This window comes from Pan paniscus, chromosome 5, assembly GCF_029289425.2.
Source record: "Pan paniscus chromosome 5, NHGRI_mPanPan1-v2.0_pri, whole genome shotgun sequence".
Classification (NCBI taxonomy): Eukaryota; Metazoa; Chordata; class Mammalia; order Primates; family Hominidae; genus Pan; species Pan paniscus.
Window position 1 is genome coordinate 66,249,630 of NC_073254.2, and position 17,878 is coordinate 66,267,507.

At 36.5% G+C, this 17,878-nt stretch overlaps 1 protein-coding gene across 1 annotated transcript in view; it reads right to left on the reverse strand.

Annotated features, from left to right (window-relative positions):
* The window catches only part of PKHD1 (PKHD1 ciliary IPT domain containing fibrocystin/polyductin), a 467,099-nt gene that overhangs the window by 166,343 nt on the left and 282,878 nt on the right, over positions 1 to 17,878 (reverse strand). The window contains exon 52 of the mRNA XM_008958657.5: positions 9,725 to 9,862. Coding sequence (XP_008956905.4) covers positions 9,725 to 9,862 — 138 coding nt within the window. The remainder of the gene's footprint in view (positions 1 to 9,724; positions 9,863 to 17,878) is intronic.

Here is a 17,878-nt window from a genome sequence, read left to right on the forward strand (position 1 = left end):
TCAGCTTCCTCAATGATAAAATAGGCACAATAACAGCATCCATTTTTTGTGAGGTTAAATGATTTAGTCCATGCTAATAGTACATGGCACAGTGTCTGTATATGATACATGTTTTTAAAAAATGTTGGCTCTTAGCAATATTAATAATAGTAGTAAAAAAAAACAGTAATAGTAACCATGGAGGTATCACACTTATTTAAAATTAACCTTTAAATTTGAAAACTTAAAAAAATAAGGCAAGCTCTTCCTAGCAAGTAATATCTAATTCCTAAAGTACTAGCTAGACACTAGACATTTCAAAGCAAAAATATTAAGTGACTACTTATTTCAATGTCCAGCCCAAGGAACTTCAGAAAACACAAAGTTTACCTTAAACTGAAACATTCCTGTAAGTTTTCTAACTAAAAAAAAAATCATTCATTCATTTATTCACTAGATTTCCTAAAATTATTTTGTTTGTATGCAAAATTAGTTTATAATAAATTTATTATATGATTAATTATTTTAATAACTAAATAAATCCCTAAGAAATATTATATTACTGTTATATGGATTCATGAATCAAAAGTACAGTTTAAGAAAGACTGATTTAAAAATTATTAAAATAGGAAAGATGATTACTGCAAATGCCTTTAGTAGAGACTAACTTATGTCCCAATAGGACAGAAGAATCTTTATTTGTATTAGTGTTTGGCTTAAAAAATATATTAAAACTACACACACACATATAGATTTAAGGATAATGTGATGTTGTGAGAGAACTAATATCCATCAGAAAATAAACAGATCATTCTATTCTTAATATCATTTTGAAATAAGTATTATTTAACTGTTGGCTGCCAGCCTTATTAGGGACTTTCCAAGCACAGAAATGAGTTTTAGTGTTTCCTGTACCTCTAAGGGGCAAAGCTTTTACACTTTTGCTCCTGGTTAAATGGAGCAAATGGTTAAATGGTTAAATAAGTAACAGCTTCAAAAGTCACATCCCTTTTACGTCACCTTTTTATTTTATCAAACAACTGTTAGTTTGATTAGGGAACTGTGCATCTAAATAAACTGAACTAACCATCTATTTTGCAGGTATCTATGTACACTTATATTATACACATTGCATATGTGGGTATTTGTGTCATTTTCTAATCATAGTTAAATTTGAAGGAGGACATACTTTTTTAACTTTGTATATTTTTTTAAATGAACATCACATACAAGATTCTCTCTGGCTGTTCAATGGGTCTGACTACTGGGTATTGTGGCTTTAAGCTGGAGGATATGTTTTAATCTACGCTTTTCTCAGGTTTATCTCCTTCTTATTACTTAATCATCCAATGAGCCTTACAGAACTGTCAGTTTGAAAGGCAATAAACTGTGTATGGATTTTTCTTCTTCTTTAGGATTGAGAAAGTCCCAATCATGGAAGCAATGAAAGAAACTTCCATATACCTAGTACTTCATTTCCTGACAATCAAAGGCACGTGCTAATGATGACCTTAGGCTTCTGGCTACAAATGTGAGACAGGGCTGACAAATACCCATCACTGACCCTGAAAAACAATATGTGACAAGTTTTAGGATAAAAGCCCGAGTGCCTAGGATAATTACTGAGCAACTAGACAGTGCATCATGTGACCTGGTTGTGACAGGCCAAAGAAACAACGAACTGCTGTGTCCCCAGGGATACCAATGGTTGGGGCATATCTTGTTGACTAGGGATCAAGGAGGGTTCTATTAAACTTTAAATATCCATTAGGATATGTGTTTCAAAAATGTATTTTTACAATACAAATACATTTTATAAAATTATATACATTTATTATTTTATATTATTTAAATACTATATTTATTTTATATTATTTAAATAATATATTTATTTTATATTATTTAAATAATATATTTATTTTATATTATTTAAATAATATATTTATTTTATATTATTTTAATAATTAATACAAATGTATTATTATTGATAACCCCTATCTGAAGTCCTTCTAAAAATATTAAAAGAAGATTTTTCACTTGCAGTTTTGAAAGTACAATATTAAAACAGTCTTTATTGAGTTGACTGTTTGGGTCAATAACAAGTTAACAGCATTGATATCTAAAACAACAAGGAACATATTTGTTAAAGCATGAGAACAATGTCTCATATAAGAGGAGATATTGATGAAAGGGATGGGCTCAGACAGCTATTCATGGGCAAAGCTTTTATATGTTTAAAAAAACATTTAAATTAAATAACAAACAAATGTTTATTGAACAAGCTTTGAGTTGGGGACATTTTTAAGTCAGTTTCCTGTTCTAACAGATTGTAAAAATGAAAATACTTTGAATCCTACAACACATCAACTTTTTAAATTTGTTTTTGTAACTCCTTTTTTCCTTTCACATAGGGGATAAATATATTGTAGTCATTTAAACATTAACACCATAATTTCTTCCTCACAGATGTAGACATTTAAGTGTAAGGAGATTGAATGTTTTCCAAGAAAAAGGCAGTGAGCTGAAAGACAAACCTAAACATGCCCATTCACTTATATATACATTATTAGTCATAACAGCATATTATCAGAATTCTACAATGCAGTAGGTACTAGGGTTATAAAATGTTCTGATTAAGTCTATCATATAATGGAGATAGGACACTAATTAAAACATGCTATTCATATCATTACCGAATGCAGTAATGGCAACATGAATGAGTAGCACGGATCAGAAGGAAAGGTAACTGAAATCTACTGCAAGGAGACAGGAAAGGCTTCATATAGGTTGGTGCAAAAGTAATTGTGGTTTTTGCCATTAAATAGTAAAGGTAGTCCTTGGGCAAAGGCTTGAAGGATGATATTTAAGATAGCTAAAACAGCCATTTGTCCTGGTCCTGTTTTTTGTCAGCTCTGAGACCTTGAAACAAATCAATTATCCCTCTGGATTTCAGTTTCCTTACCAATAAAACGAGACAGACGTTTCAAACAATCACAGAGATTTGCAGCATCACAGTTATGAATCTCCTATTGGGGAATTTTCCAGAAATTGTACAATGAGTTACTAAACTAAAATCACAATTCATGTCTCTGGAATTTCCATATTTGTGAAGCTAATTTCTGTCTTGTTAAAGCCATACTCAAGAGACTATCAATAAGTAGCAATTCTCAGCATAATTTGGACTCATTTAGAAAGCAATACTGTATATCTCAAAATCTAGCCCATGAAACTCATGACGTTCACTATAAACTCACTACTATTCACTATTCTTTAGCTACAGGGGCTGCCTTTCTGCCTCACGACTACCACACAAAGCACATTTCTCCCTCGGGACCTTTGCACTAGCTCTCCCTCAGCCTGAAAATGCTCTTGTTCAAATCTTCGCAGGTCTAGCTTTTTCTTGTCTCTACAGTCTGATGTCACATTGACTTGTTAGAAAGGTCTTTACTATCTAACATATGGTTGCCAGCATCCAACCTGGACCTCTCATTAATTACTTTTCCTATTTAATTTCTTTCAGAGAATGTATTACCATCTAAACTTATCTTCCTCATTTATTTTACTATTTAATTGTCTGTTTCCCCCAATAAAATAATGCAAGCAGGAATTGTTCACTACTGAACGTCTTGTTCACTGTGGAATATTCAAATGCCAGAAAGAATGCCTGAAACTGAGTTGGCATTCAATGAAAGAGGGAGGTGGGAGGAGGTAAAGGAGGAAGGGACAAATCTACAAATCACCATATCAGAGGAATTATTTTCTCCTTAGTATCGATTTATTCATTTCATTTCACCATCCAAAAGAAAACCAGTTATTCATGAAAGCAATCCTATAAAGGTTTGATGCCATGACTCAATATGGACAACTATTCATTTTCAACCATGAAATTCAATATGTTCAATGACACCTCAGGCTATATATTAAAGCCAAAAAATGAAGTTGTTAAAGAATAGATAAATGGTATTGAGTTTATGAAAAGTTATTGCTCCTGAAGCAGTGTTGCATTTTTATTTGTTTTACATGAAAAGTAATAATTTGTGTCAAAACTATATTTATCAGCCATTATAAAAAACAAAAAGCTGGAATAAGATGGCCAATTTTCTTTTCTATTTTCTTTGCCATTTCCACTGTATCTCATATTACTGACTACTTCCTCTTGTAAATTGCCTCTTTTGTTTCAAGATATTATTTTCGTGTCATTTCATTTTCTTTCCACCTATATAACTGTTTCTTTTTCATTCTTATTCCTGAACTCAGCTTCCTCTACCACCCTTCAAAGACTTGCGCTCCTCAAAATTTCTATCCACAAAATCTGTTTGGCCAGTTTTATTCACACTTTTAATTTCACATTTGAGCTGATGATCCTCAAATATGTACATTTAGCACAGACCTCTCTCACTGGTTTCTTTATTCATAAATCTACTTGTTCTCTAGATATTATCACTTAGATCTTTCACTGAAATCTAACTTTGAAATTTATGAGTCTGGGTACTTAACAAACCAATGTATAAAGTTTACTGTATACTCAACATTGTTCAAGCATTTTAATAAACATTAACTAATTTACTTTTTTAAAAACTCTATGAAATACGTACTATTATTATTTCTACTTTGGAGATAAGAGTACTGAGACACAGCTAGTTCATATAACTTGCTGAGGGCCATTCAACTAATGAAGGATGGAAAGGGCACTCATTCCTGGCATCCCCATTGGCCCAGATCTCCCAACCCGAAACCCTGGATGTATCCCAAATAACTCTTCCTTGCCTCAGATCAAAATTCTCACTAGGTTCTAGTGATTTTTACCTCCTCAATGCTTCTCTAATTAATTCTTTACTCTTTAACTCCTGTACCTTACTTCACTTCCTGACGATTTCTTTCCTGAAACATCTCAGTAGGCTTCTCACTTTTCACTGTGTCCATTTTAAGTGAGTTCTCTACACTTCCAGCACTAATTTTGTAAGAATAAATATAATCATGTCACTTCCTTGCTTAAAACTATCCAGTGACTACCCACTGCCTTCATAGGAAAATCCAAACTCCTTGGCATAGTATATCAGGTCAAGGTGCTTCATCTACTACCACCATTTCATACAAAGCCTACAATCCAGACATACCCATCCCCTACAGTTTCCTAAAAGTATAATGCTCATCTAAAATATGTACCTGTTCACATCTCTTCCTTTATCTTTAAGCTCCCTCTAGGTTGGAAGACATGATCCTTCCAATCATGTTTTTACTCATTTGTCACACTATTTTATCGAGACACCTCTTGAAAGTTCAGGTTCATGATTTCTGTTTCTATATGCCCAGTATCCCCCATGGTACTTGGTACATGGCAGACGCTGAGTAAACCCATGTTAAATGAAAGAATGGACACACATGTGAAATTCTTTAAACTTATCTTAAGTGTTTTATCAGACTAATGAGACAAGCACTGAACGAAGAATGAAATTGAGTTTGGCATTTGTGATGCAGCTATGGCCCTCTAAGCAAAGCTTTGATCTTGAGCTTCCTTTCTAATTCTAGCATTCTATGATTCAACTCTATTAAAAGTCCATTGATACCTTTGCCAGCACCAGTTGCCTTACAAGCAGGACCACCGGCTGGGCATGGTGGCTCATGCCTATAATCCCAGCACTTTGGGAGGCCAAGGCAGGCGGATCACGAGGTCAGGAGTTCAAGACTAGCCTGGCCAACATGGTGAAACCCTGTCTCTAATAAAACTACAAAAATTAGCCAGGCATGGTGGCAAGCAGCTATAATCCCAGCTACTTGGGAGGCTGAGGCAGGAGAATTACTTAAAACTGGAAGGCAGAGGTTGCAATGAGCTGAGATGGTGCCACTGCACTCCAGCCTGGGCAATAAGAGCAAAACTCCATCTCAAGAAAAAAAAAAAGCAGGATCACCAAAAAATGTAATTCCACAATGTTGGGACTTGGATCAAATGGCATCAGATAGCAGGCATACCCTGGCAGCACTCTGTGCCAATGTCCAAATCTATTAAGTTTGTTTACTAACTAGTCTTATTATCTGTTTCATGTTGGGATTTCTTTAGGGTGTGGTAAAATTGGACAGATGGGTTGAAAGTCTTCCTTCAGGCATAATACACATAGGATTGGGCAGATGGGTTCCAATAACCAACCTTTAGGCCTGGAACACATGGATGAAGCAAAGAGAAAAGGAATACACCACTATCCAGTGATGGGTAGAAAATAGAATTGGGAATGGAGAAATTTTTAAATGAGACCTGAAATATATAAAGTAAAACTGGAAAGTGGCACAGTGTCACTTACCTTCAAAGGTACAAATTTTTCAGGCAGCAAGCTATATATTATAGTAATGAGTGACCTTAGAAATCTAAATATAACTTACTGAAAAAAGAGATCAATCTTAGCAATAAAAGATATCAACTGGAAATAAGTTTTGTAGTAACAAGAACAGGGCTCAACTGTATTTAATATCTCTCAATTAATTGGATGAGGATTTACAGAATATTAAACAAATGAGCAAATGGTAGTAATCTGTGAGGAAAAGACCAGACTTCAAGAGAATATCTGCAGTGTAGAAAGATGAACTGAAATAATTAAATGAAGGGATAGGTAAAAAGTATTGCCCTTAGATTCCCTCAAAACCCAAGGGAAAGCAAAATTAGCCCAATACAACTGTACAATGTAGAGATATGTATTTGTGGCAGCACAAATATAAAGAGCAGGAATTAGAACTGACAGTGTAGTTGGCAGGACTAACAGCATGACCTGGCTGGAAAAAGAAGTCAGTTTAATATTTGACTGTATTAACAGAATAATCGTATCTGTTCTGATAGCTGGAGGCTGACTGTGCTGGGGAGCTTCTGTTGACACCTCCATTTCCAAACTCTGTGCTTCTCCACCCTACCCAGTGCCCCAGGATGTGGCTGACCTATGTGTACTGCATCAAGGAGTTCTCCTTTATTCTGACTTCTAGTCAGATGTGGCCAAATGGTAGCACAAGCAGAAGACAGGAGGGAAACAAAAGAATGAGGTAAGAGTGTTTATTCCTATAGTTCCTTCCATGTACTGGTTAAATCCCAGCCATACAAAGGCCATGCCTCTGGGATGGTCTGACAACCATCTCTAAACCTCCCTCTTTATCTCTGGGTTCCTATAACATTCTTTTCTCAATCCTTTATGGCAAGAGGTAGTAAGGATAACTGGCTTTATTAGCCCTAGGGTATACTTCATCCCATTTGGATCTTTGTAAATCATTTCTTTATTTAAATCCCTTCAAACTATCTAATGCATATGACATATATTTTCTGTGGGCACCCTGGCTGATAAACATTTATTGAACACCTACTACATACCAAGCACTTCCTATGAGTTATGTTTAATATCCCTCTGAAGAAGGTTCTACTCTTATCCCACATATGTTGCAGATGAAGAAATGAAGGTGCCCAGAGGTTGACTTGCTTAAGGTCAAACAGCCAACAGGTGGCCAAGGTGGATTTGGTCCCCCCACCATCTGACTTAGAGCCCATTCTGTTAACTGCTATACTCATCTCACTCTGTTCAGAATAGTCAGATCCCACCCGGGAATAGTTCTTTCTCCCTGGCTTTCAGAGGAATTAAACAAAACAAAGTTGTGTTTAGAGGCAATGCCAACAAGAAAGAGGGAATCTCATAACTATGGGAAATGGGGTGTACAAATTTGTAAAATTTTTCTGAAAAGCAATTTGGCAGCATGTATTAAAAATCTTAAAATATGTTCTTATCCTTAGGCCCATTAATTTCATGTTTAAAAGCCCATCCTAAGGAAATGAAGATATGAATAATGATTTAATTATTGAATGTTCATTGCAGAGTGAGTTACAAGGACAAAAATCTGAAATAACTTAGGTGCTTAACAATAGAAACATGGCTAAATTATTATATATACATGTATATCTATATATTCCCATATAGTATATAATGTTGAAATTATTGAAGTTGGGCCTTTGAAATATAATGAGTTGTGGAAATTCTTACATTGTTTATATAGGATCAAAAAAATCAAAGTATGTACCCTACATTTTGAAATACATGTGTGCATGTGTGTGTATGTGTAAGAAAAAAAAATGACTTTGAGATAAAACACCAAAATATTAATTGTGGTTATATTTGCACTTGGAAATATTTGCACTTGGAAACTTTGAGTGATCACTTCATTTCCACCACATAATTCTCTTTGTTTTTCTGTATTTGCAGTTTTGTACCATAGACTAAAAAGAAATACTTAAAACAGCAATAACTATGAACCATGGTTATAAACTGTATGACCTAAAACAGAAAAGATTCAAAAAGATGTGAATGAAGGGCTATAGAATTAAAAGGAGTAAGATACTTGTCCTGAATGGCTCAAGGGGAAGAGCCTGAACCTATAGAAATTGGAGGAAGATAGATTTTAGCTTAATAGAACAAAAAGAATTCTAATAGGATTTTAAACAATGGGAACAGGTTGCCTTGAAAGGTTTTGATTTTTTTGTCACTGGAAGTATTCAAGAAAAGGATTGACCATATTTTTTCAGAAATCTTTTTACAGCAACTTAACCTTTGTTCAGGTAATTAGACCTAGAATTTTCTTCCAACTGAGATTCTAAAATTTTCATGCTACCTAACAAGGATATCTAAATATTTCCTTACCACCAGAGATATATTTCTTTGGAATAAGATATGATTTTTTTCTGGGCATTCTCTTTCAATCTTCTTCCTGGGGCAAAGTAAAATGCCTTACTAAAGTTCTAAAGTAGTTCCTTTGGAGACAGGGTACATGTCTTTTCAGCATTTATACCTATTGCTTACAACAGTTCTAAGTATACAGTCTACCCATAACATTTCAGGTTTTTTTATTTAAGCAAGCCAAATCTGGTTAATACACTACCCTTGATCCATTCCACTCTGCCTGTCCTGTGGCCTCAACAACATGATCCACTTCTCAGCAAGAGGAATCTCATCTCCTAGCACCTACTGATTCTCTGGTCCTTCCACTAGCTACCCAGGGAGCCACAAAAATAACAAAGTCAGAGGAGTTAATGGCATGGAATGGGCCAGGTGAGATGCTTGCCTTCTCCTCACTACCTCCCCCATATTGTCCCAAGATATGGTAGTTCTAATAAGGCTTCTCTCAAGATATCCCACATAACCAAGCAAACCAAGCATGCTTCTTTGAGAAGCTGTGGCTACCTTGTATTTGCTTTCCCTCCCTTTCCTCCTCACTTTTCTTTTCCTTTCACTCACACGTCTTTGGGATTATTTGTCCCAGTAAAGTGCTAGCACATAGCTTTGCTTTCAAGTCTATTTTCCCAGGAAATTATGTTAAGACAACAATTGAAATTTTATTGTGAGTTAGTTGATCAGATGATATCAAATCCATCCTATGATATCTTCTGAAAGAGCGAGTTAAAGGCATATTCTGACACAAAGAAAACCTAAAGGAAGAATTGATCTGTAGCCTGGAGGAGGTAAAAAAAAATCGCCCTGGAATGAGCAGCAGGAGGCGGACCAGAAACAGCCTGGTAGTATACGGGCATGAAAGAATGACCAATACAAGCCACCTCTGACCACATGTAAAGCTTGCTGAAGAGCAACTTTATTGGTGCACTCACTACTACCTTAACCCTCCCTAAACTCTGTTAAGCAACCTGCTTGATGATACCATCTGTTTCCCAGAGCCCCTTCTCACAGAATATAATTCCCAACATGCTGGCAATCCTTGTGCCTTTACTCACCAACTTTCAGCTCCCCGCCTGCAATGACCATGCATGCCACACTCAGAACATTGCTTCTGTCCACAGGGAAGTCTAAGGTCCCCATCACATACAGCCCTTTGAAGAATGGAAGATCTGTATCCACAAGGACAGTTCTGTCTGTGGAAGAAAAAGAAATTGCTCAGATATGTCACAAAAACAAGAATTACGTGTTTATTCTGAGGTTCTCCCAGCAGTTTGGGAGCTGTGTACAGTGTTATCTAAACCAGGACAGGTATAGCAACTGGAAGAACAAATAGTCTGCCAAAAGCTAGGACTTACTGAACAGGAAAATAAGTTCTGATTGATAAATGCTGCAATTGCTTAACACACCACGTTCATGGACAAAATGCACTGCTCATGCACCAAACAGCTGCCCCAAGTCTAGTGCAGTGGAAACACACAGATCGAATGAGCTCCCTACACTTTGTCCTGTCTCTTCACTTTTGGCTCTAGTTTCAGGGATGTACAGAACAGTAGACATGACATTGGCCTCTGAAGGAAGACTATTTGGATGTGAATACCAATTCTGCTACTTACTAGCTGTCTAGGCAAATAACTTTATCTCTCTGTGCCTCGGTTATCTTATCTGTGGAATGGGAATAATACTAAAAACAACTGTTTCGTTCACAGGACTTTTTGTGAGGGTTAACTCATTTAATTGAGTTAATAGATTGAAAGTGGTTATACAATGTTAGTAAGCTATCTCTAATTCCCTAAGTCCCATTGTGTAAGGTAAAGTACATGGTGCATGCTTAATAAACGCTTGATGTTATTATTTTTACTGTTGTGCCTCAGCTTCCCATGCTTATAGTGCTTACTGGACAATTTAAAATCATTATACTTTATTTCCCCTTTCATAAAAGCAGTCTTCATATAACTTCAGAAGAAATAATCATAGCTGTTGCCTGAGATTTACTACTATAGAGTAATATATAAACACAACATTTTCATTTAAAACAATAAGTATTTCATGTATGCCAAAGCATTAAGTGTTACTTTCTGAAATTTAGCAGTAATTCAACACTATAAATGACATCAAATAAAGATTTTTGCTTAAATTTCTAGTACCATAATCACCAACACATGTAAAGATTTATAAGGAATTCTTTTGTTAGTATAATCTCATCTCTCATTCTAGGAAACAATGCACTTGCTCTTCTTAAGGACATGCCCAAGCAAATTAACTTGTCATGAGTTGTCTTTCCTAGCCCCTCCCTGCTTCCTGCATTATAAGAATGGCCATGCCCTCCTGTGGCCAAGACTATAGGGTTGTAAACCAACCATTTCTCTTGTTTTCCTAAGTTCACAGTTAGACTACAGTTTCCACCTCCTTTGCAGGTTGATGAAGCCATGTGACTGAGTTGTAGCCAATAAAATGTGGGAAAAATTAAAGTATGACATCTCTAGGCCTGGTCCATAAATTCTGTATGCCTTTTCCCTTCCCTTTTCTCTCAGTCAGATGTAGAGCAGTGGTTCTCAAAGTATGGTCCTATCCCATCAGGATGCAAAGCAAGCATTAGTTCTGCTAGCAAGCTATTCTCTCTCCTCACTGGCTCCACCACTCTCCCTGGGGAAACAACCTCTCTCTTTTACACTTCAGTGACACCCTGTACATACATCTATCAGAGTACTGAGACACATTATTCAAATTATATACATACACCATTGTACGTGAGGAAGTAACTGTCACTGGGCTGGTCCTCAGTGTGATTATGACTTCCTCTCCCACTCTGACTTCCTTAAGTGAAGAGATCATTCTTTTTCTTTTTAAATCCCTAGTGTTTTTGCAATACTGAAGATAAAGACACTAAATAAATGTCGTCCAGATCTGTTGAGTTTAATCCCCTACATACCTTAAATTCAAGAGCTCATTGATGACTGGTACAAAATGAATGATCAAGCTAAACAGACAAAAATAAATATATATCTTAATCTCATCTCTAGCACTTTTCAAAATATTCAAATAAAAGAGTGAAGTACCTAGAGAATGTTCTAGGTTTAGCACACATTTTATGGGTTCATGACTTTAAGAATTATTTGAAGCAAAATTTGTAAAAACAAGAGGGTTTTGCCTCCAATTTATTTACTTATTTATTTTATTTTCATCTTTTATTTTAAATTCAGGGATACATGAGCAGGATATGCAGGTTTGTTAACACAGGTAAACTTGTGCCACGGTGGCCTGCTGCACAGATCATCCCATCACTAAGGTATTAAACCCAGCATCAATTAGCTATTCTTCCTGATCCTCTTCCTCCTTCCACCCCCTGCCCTCTGACAGGCCCCAGTGTGTGTTGTTCCCTGCCTTGTGTCCATGTGTTCTCATCACTTAGCTCCCACTTACAAGCAAGAACACGTGGTATTTCGTTTTCTGTTCCCATGTTAGGTTGCTAAGGATAATGGCCTCCAGCTCCATCCATATCCCTGCAAAGGACATTATCTCATTCCTTTTTATGGCTGCATAGTATTCCATTGTATCTATGTACCACATTTTCTGTATCCAGTCTATCATTGATGGACATTTAAGTTGATTCCATGTCTTTGCTATTGTGAATAGTGCTGCAATGAACATATGCATGCATGTGTCTTTAAAACAGAATGGTTTCTATTCCTTTGGTTGTATACCCAGTAATGGGATTGCTGGGTCGAATGGTATTTCTGCCTCTAGGTCTTTGAGGAATCACCACACTGTCTTCCACAATGATTGAACTAATTTACACTCCTACCAATAGTGTAAAAGCATTCCTTTTGCTCCACAACCTTACCAGCATCTGTTGCTTTTTGACTTTTTTTTTTTTTTTTTTTTGAGATGGAGTCTCACTCTGTCGTGCAGGCTGGAGTGCAGCGGCGTGATCTCGGCTCACTGCAAGCTCTGCCTCCCGGGTTCACACCATTCTCCTGCCTCAGCCTCCCGAGTAGCTGGGACTACAGGTGTCCACCACCACACCTTTTTTGACTTTTTAATAATAGCCATTCTGACTGGTATGAGATGATATCTCATTATGGTTTTGATTTGCATTTCTCTAATGATCAGTGATGTTAAGCTTTTTTTCATATGTCTGTTGGCTGCATGTATGTCTTCTTTTGAGAGGTATCTGTTCATGTTCTTTGCCCACTTTTTAATGGGGTTGTTTTTTCTTGTAAATTTAAGATCCTTATAGATGCTGGATATTAGACGTTTGTCAGATGCATAGATTGCAAAATTTTTCTCTCATTCTGTAGCTTGATTACCCTGATGATAGTTTATTTTGCTGTGCAGAAGCTCTTTAGTTTAATTATATCCCATTTGTCAATTTTTGCTTTTGTTGCAATGGCTTTTGGCATCTTCATCATGAAATCTTCACCTGTGCCTTTGTCCTGAATGGTATTGCCTAAGTTTTCTTCCAGGGTTTTTATGGTTGTGAGCTTTACGTTTAAGTCTTTATTCCATCTTGAGTTGATTTTTGTATATGGCTTAAGGAAGGGGCCTAGTTTCAGTTTTTTTGCATATGGCTAGCCAATTCTCCCAGCATCATTTATTAAACAGAAAATTCTTTCCCTACTGCTTGTTTTTTGAGGTTTGTCAAAGATGAGATGGTTGTAGGTGTGCAGTCTTATTTATGCCTTCTCTTTCTGTTCCATTGGTCTATGTGTCTGTTCTTGTACCAGTACCATGCTGTTTGGTTACTGTAGCCCTGCAGTATAAAGTTGGGTCACATGATGCCTCTAGCTTTTCTCTTTTTGCTTAGGATTGCCTTGGCTATTCGGGCTCTTGTTTGGTTTTATATAAATTTTGAAATAGTTTTTACTAATTCTGTGAAGAATCTTAATGGTAGTTTAAGGGGAATAGCAATGAATCTACAAATTGCTTTAGATAGTATGGCCATTTTCATGATACTGATTCTTCCTATCCATGAGCATGGAATATTTTTCCATTTGTTTGTGTCATCTCTGATTTCTTTGAGCAGTGGTTTGTAGTTCTTCTTAAGGAGAACTGTTCACTTCCCTTGTTAGCTGTATTCACAGGTATTTTATTCTTCTTGTGGCAATTGTGAATGGGAGTTCATTTGCGAGTTGGCTCTTGGCTTGTCTATTGTTAGTGTATGGAAATGCTAGAGATTTTTGCACATTGATTTTGTATCCTGAGATTTTGCTGAAGTTGCTTATCAGCTTAAGAAGCTTTTGGGCTGAAACAATAGGGTTTTCAAGCTATAGGATCATGTCATCTGCAAACAAAGATAGTTTGACTTCCTCTCCTCCTATTTAAATATGCTTTATTTACATCTCTTGCCTAATTGCCCTGGCCAGAACTTCCAATACTATGTTGAATGGGAGTGGTGACAAAGGGCATCCTTGTCTTGTGACAGTTTTCTAGGGGAGTGCTTCTGGCTTTTGCCCATTCAATAGAATATTGGCTATGAGTTTGTCATATATGGCTTTTATTATTTTGAGGTAAATTTCTTCAATACTTAATTTATTGAGAGTTTTTAATTTGAATGTATGTTGAATTTATTAAAGGGCTTTTCTGCATCTATTGAGATAATCATGTGGTTTTGGTCTTTAGTTCTGTTTGTGTAGTGAATCACATTTACTGATTTGCATATATAAACCAACCTTGCATTCCAGGGACGAAGCCTACTTGATCATGCTGGATAAACTTTTTGATGTGCTGCTGTATTCAGTTTGCCAGTATTTTGTTGAGAATTTTTGCATTGGTGTTCATCAATAATATTGGCCCGAATTTTTCTTATTGTCAGGTTTTAGTATCAGGATGATGCTGACCTCATAAAATGAGATAGGGAGGAGTCCTTCCTTTTTAATTCTTGGAATAGTTTCAGTAGGAATAGTACCAGCTCTTCCTTGTAACTCTGGTAGAATTCAGCTGTGAATTCACCTGGTCCTGGGCTTTCTTTGGTTGGTAGGTTACTTATTACTGCCCCATTTTCAGAACTCATTATTAATCTATTCAGGGATTCAATTTCTTCCTGGTTCAGTCTTGGGAGGGTGCATGTGTCCAGGAATTTATCCATTTCTCCTAAATTTTCTACTTTATGTGCAAGAGGTGTTTATAATATTCCCTGAGGGTTGTTTGTGTTTCTCTGGGGTCAGTGGTAATATCCCCCTTGTTGTTTCTGATTGTGTTTATTTCAATCTTCTCTCTTTTCTTCTTTATTAATCTAGCTAGCAGTCTATTTAATTAGTTTTTTTTTTTTCAAAAAAATCCTAGATTTGTTGATTTTTTGAAGGCTTTTCATGTCTCTATGTCCTTCAGTTCAGGTCAGATCTTGGTTATTTCTTGTCTTCTGCTAGCTTTGAGGTTTGTTTGCTCTAGGTTCTCTAGTTCTTTTAGTTGTAATGTTAGATTGTTAACTTGAGATCTTTCTAGCTTTTAGATGTGGGCATTTAGTGCTATAAATTTCTGTCTTAATGCTGCTTTAGCTGTTTCCCAGATATTCTGGTATGGTGTATCTTTGTTCTCATGAGTTTCAAGTAACTCTTTGATTTCTGCCTTAATTTCATTATTTACTCAAGAGTCATTCAGGAGGAGAAGGTTGTTCATTTCCATGGTGTTGTGTGGTTTTGAATAGATTTCTTTTCTTTTTTTTTTTTTTTTTGGAGACAGAGTCTCATCACTCTGTCACCCAGGCTGGAGTGCAGGGGTGTGATATCAGCTCAGTGCAGCCTCCTGGATTCAAATAGATTCCCTTGCCTCAGGCTCCTGAGTAGCTGGGATTACAGGTGTCTTCCACCATACCTGGCTAATATTTGTATTTTTAGTAAAGACAGGGTTTCACCATGTTGCCCAGGATGGTCTTGAACTCCTGACCTCAGGCAATCCACCCACCTCAGCCTCCCAAAGTGCTGGGATGACAGCTGTGAGCCACTGTGCCTGGCCTTGAATAGATTTCTTAATCTTAAGTTCTAATTTGATTGTGCTGTGGTATGAGAGACTGTTATTATTTCAGTTCTTCTGCATTTGCTGAGAGTGATTTACTTCCAATTATATGATCAATTTTAAAGTAAGTGCTGAGTGGTGATGAGAACAATGTATATTCCTTTGTTTTTGGGTGGAGAGGTCTATAGATATCTATCAGGCCCACTTTATCCAGAGTTGAGTTCTGGTCCTGAATATTTTTGTTAATTTTCTGTCTAAATTATCTGTCTAATATTGTCAGTGGGGTGTTAAAGTCTCACACTATTATTGTGTGAGAGTCTAAGTCTCTTAGAAGGTCTCTAAGAACTTGCTTTATGAATCTGGGTGCTACAGTATTGGGTGCATATATATTTAGGATAGTTAGCTCTTCTTGTTGAATTGAACCCTTTATCATTATGTAATGCCCTTCTCTGTCTTACTTGATTTTTGTTGGTTTAAAGTCCATTTTGTCAGAAACTAGGATTGCAACCCCTGCTTTTTTTCTGTTTTCCATTTGCTTGGTAAATTTTTCTTCATTCCTTTATTTTGAACCTATGTGTGTCTTCGCATGTGAGATAGGACTCTTGAAGACAGCACACTGATGGGTCTTGGTTCTTTACCCAGCTTTAAAAGACTCTATGTCTTTTAATTGGGGCATTTAGCCCATTTATATTTAATGCTAGTATTGATACTGTGTGTATTTGATCCTGTCATCATGATGCTAGCTAGTTATTTTGCAGACTTGTTTATGTGGTTGCTCCATAGTGTCACTGGTCTGTGTATTTCAGTGTGTTTTTGTAGTGACTGGTAACAGCTTTTTGTTTTCATATTTAGGGCTTCCTTCAGTTCTTGTAAGGCAGATCTGGTGGTGCCAAATTCCCTCAGCATTTGCTTATCTGAAAAGGATCTTATTTCACTTTCAGTTATGAAGCTTAGTTTGTCCAGATAAGAAATTCTAGGTTGGGGGCCAGGTGCAGTGGCTCGTGCCTGTAATTCCAGCACTTTGGGAGGCCAAGGCAAGTGGATCACTTGAGGCTAGAAGTTCAAGACCAGCCTGGCCAACATGGCAAAACCTCGTCTCTACTAAAAATACAAAAATTGGCCAGGCATGGTGATGCATACCTGTAATCCCAGCTACTTGGGAGGCTGAGGCACAAGAATTGCTTGAACCCAGGAGACAGAGTTGCAGTGAACCGAGATCACACCACTGTACTCCAGCCTGGGTGACAGAGGAAGACTCCATCTCAAAAAAAAATAAGAATGAAAGAAAAAGAAATTCTGTGTTGGAATGTCTTTTCTTTAAGAATGTTGAATATCTACCCCCAATCTCTTTTGGCTTACAGTGTTTCCATTAAGAGGTCTGCTGTTTGTCTGATGGGCTTCCTTTTGTAGGTCACCTAGCCTTTCTCTGGCTGCCTTTAACATTTTTGCCTTCATTTTGACCTTGGAGAATTTGATGATTACGTGTCTACGGAATGATCTTCTCGTGGAGTACCTTACTGGGGTTCTCTGCATTTCCTGAATTTGAATGTTGGCTTGCATAGCTACATTGGGGAAGTTTTCCTGGATGATATCCTAAAATATGTTTTCCAAATTGGTTTCATTCTCCCTGTCTCAAAGCAAGAGTTTTATACAAATTGGTTTATATCTGTTCCAACCTATAGCACACTCAACCAATATTCAGCTATTAAACCTGATTGTACAAAACAATAAAATTGGTTGAACTAATGCTTTCTCTCATCCACAGAGTACTCACACATACACATAAAACTATGATAGTAGGTGCTTTTAGATGTATTTCTCAGCTAAAATATGACAAGTACATGAAGTTTTAATTATACCCCTTTCAGAAGAAATTTTCCCTTTCAATTGCCCTACCAACTCCAAATGTACCAACAAATTTCCCATGCATCACAGACAGACTATTATAACCACTTGAGAACAGGAACACAGCTGATGTTCTCACTTTTATTTTCTCAGGACCTGGAAGAATAATATTTAACCCATAATAGATGGTCAAAAATAACACCACACACACACACACACAAGCACACGTGTGTGCACACACATAAATTCCAATAGTTATCAAAGGAAAAGTATAGAATGAAGACAATAATAGAAACATTAGTCTTATTTCTTTTGGTGCCACACTCTTCACTTTGAAATTCCCTGGATTCATCTCTCCGTTTTTTCTTCTTTCTTTCTTTCCTTTCCCATAATGTGACAAATTTTGAGGTGGT